The sequence below is a fragment of the Mycetomoellerius zeteki genome, unplaced genomic scaffold (genome assembly GCF_001594055.1).
Source record: "Mycetomoellerius zeteki isolate Tzet28-1 unplaced genomic scaffold, Tzet1.0 scaffold602, whole genome shotgun sequence".
Lineage (NCBI taxonomy): Eukaryota > Metazoa > Arthropoda > Insecta > Hymenoptera > Formicidae > Mycetomoellerius > Mycetomoellerius zeteki.
In genome coordinates, this window is record NW_017257613.1 from 22,051 (window position 1) to 23,682 (window position 1,632).

The following is a 1,632-nucleotide window of genomic DNA, read 5'->3' on the forward strand; positions in this document are numbered from 1 at the left end:
CCGGCGCTTGCATGGACGCTGGGAAAACTACGAACTTAAATGTCGTGCCCCCCTCCTCCTGTGAAAGGGAGGCAAGATCGTAAGTGTACGCCGAGCTGCGAATAGTGATATGCCGAAACCCAATACCCGTGGATCCTATGCTGCTGCTACGGGTCGTGCAACCGGGACTTTTTCGTCTACCGGTATGCCTCGCAATACGGTACGATGATTGCGCCACGTCGTCCTACCACGAAGGAGGCCCGATTTCGTGCCCCAAGGACTGCGGCCGTCTTACTTAGATGTGCGGGGATAGAAGACAAGTCCGGGCCGTCGTATGCAGATGTGATGAGGTTGGCGAGAGGCAAGATCTCCCTGGAGGAGATGAATATCGCCAATACTCGTATTCGGAGGGCACAGGCTGGAGGCCTTATCATTGAGATTCCCGATGGTGAGGAGGCGGGCGCCAAGGCTGAAGCGCTTGTTGACCGTCTTAAGGCTGTGCTGGACGAGAGCGAATACAAAGACAAGGTAAGCGTTGTGCGCCCGGTCCGACGTGCGGAGATCAGGCTAATCGACGTTGACCAGTCTATCTCCGCGGGGGAAGTGGCCAGGACTGTGACTACTATTGGACAGGTTCCTATCGAGGACATAAGAACTGGTCCCTATAGATTGGGGCGTGGGGGGTTGAACACTATATGGGTGCAATACTCCCTTTCATGTGCCAATAAATTATTAAGTGTTGAATGTATAAGACTGGGTTGGTTCTCTGCGGGTGTCGTGCCCTTGGCAAAGCGAAGACTACAGTGTTTTCGTTGCTTCGCGGTTGGGCACCAAGATCAATTGTCAGAGTCCGATAGACCGTTCCGCTTGGTGCTTTCAATGTGGAGGGAACGACGGACACAGGACTGTTGATTGTCGACTGCCCCTACGCTGCTCAGTTTGCGCGTCTAGGGGGCTCGCGGCGGGTCATCGAGCTGGTGCACCGGAATACACACCCTTTAACGGACGCGGACAGGCTATGGGAACAAATGTGCGAATAATGTGGATGGGACAGTTGTTGGGGCTAATCGGGGAACTCCGGCTTTACGATGAGGAGGTAATAACGTATAAGTGCGATGGCCTGGTTGGCTCAAATTTTGGATTACCAAATGCCCTACGAGCAGTATTTCTATCATTCGTGTTGCCACTGCCTCCTGCTTTTGGCTTATCGACTAGCAATCCAAATTTTTGCCACATAACTTTCTGGATGTAGCTTTTGCGGTCAGCCATTATTTTTTTATTTTCATCGCCTGTAATTTGCCACTTTTCGATGGTTAATCTATAGGAAATATGCAAGCAGCAATCTAGAAATCTAATCCATGCGTGAAGAGAAGAGATAACATAACATAAAAATTCCGAGTTCGAGGTGAAAATTTCAGACTTCCTATTAGATAGATTATTAAAATTTTTTGGTGTCGCATGACAAATGGGGACATGATTGCATTGAACATGTATTTGTAATTACGTTTAATACTTTGCCATCAATTAAAGTAAGAGGTAAAAAAAATGTATAGTAATGTGATAAGAGCCGGAAACAATTACAAAAGGATGGAGTTTATCTATTTCATTTTCAACCGCCTGTTTTTGCTGCAAGATGACATCTTTGGATTCCTT

The 1,632-nt window shown here is 48.1% G+C and overlaps 1 protein-coding gene across 1 annotated transcript; it reads left to right on the plus strand.

Moving 5' to 3' along the window:
• The first annotated feature begins 204 nt into the window (after window positions 1-204).
• On the plus strand, window positions 205-891 carry LOC108728289 (uncharacterized). Its single transcript, XM_018456783.1, has one exon. The coding sequence runs from the start codon at window positions 205-207 to the stop codon at window positions 889-891; it is 687 nt and encodes a 228-aa protein (XP_018312285.1).
• Window positions 892-1,632: the final 741 nt, after the last annotated feature.

What these genes read in the sequence shown, in the direction of transcription:
- LOC108728289 (XM_018456783.1), top strand. Translation starts at nt 205, where the DNA reads ATGATTGCGCCACGTCGTCCTACCACGAAGGAGGCCCGATTTCGTGCC.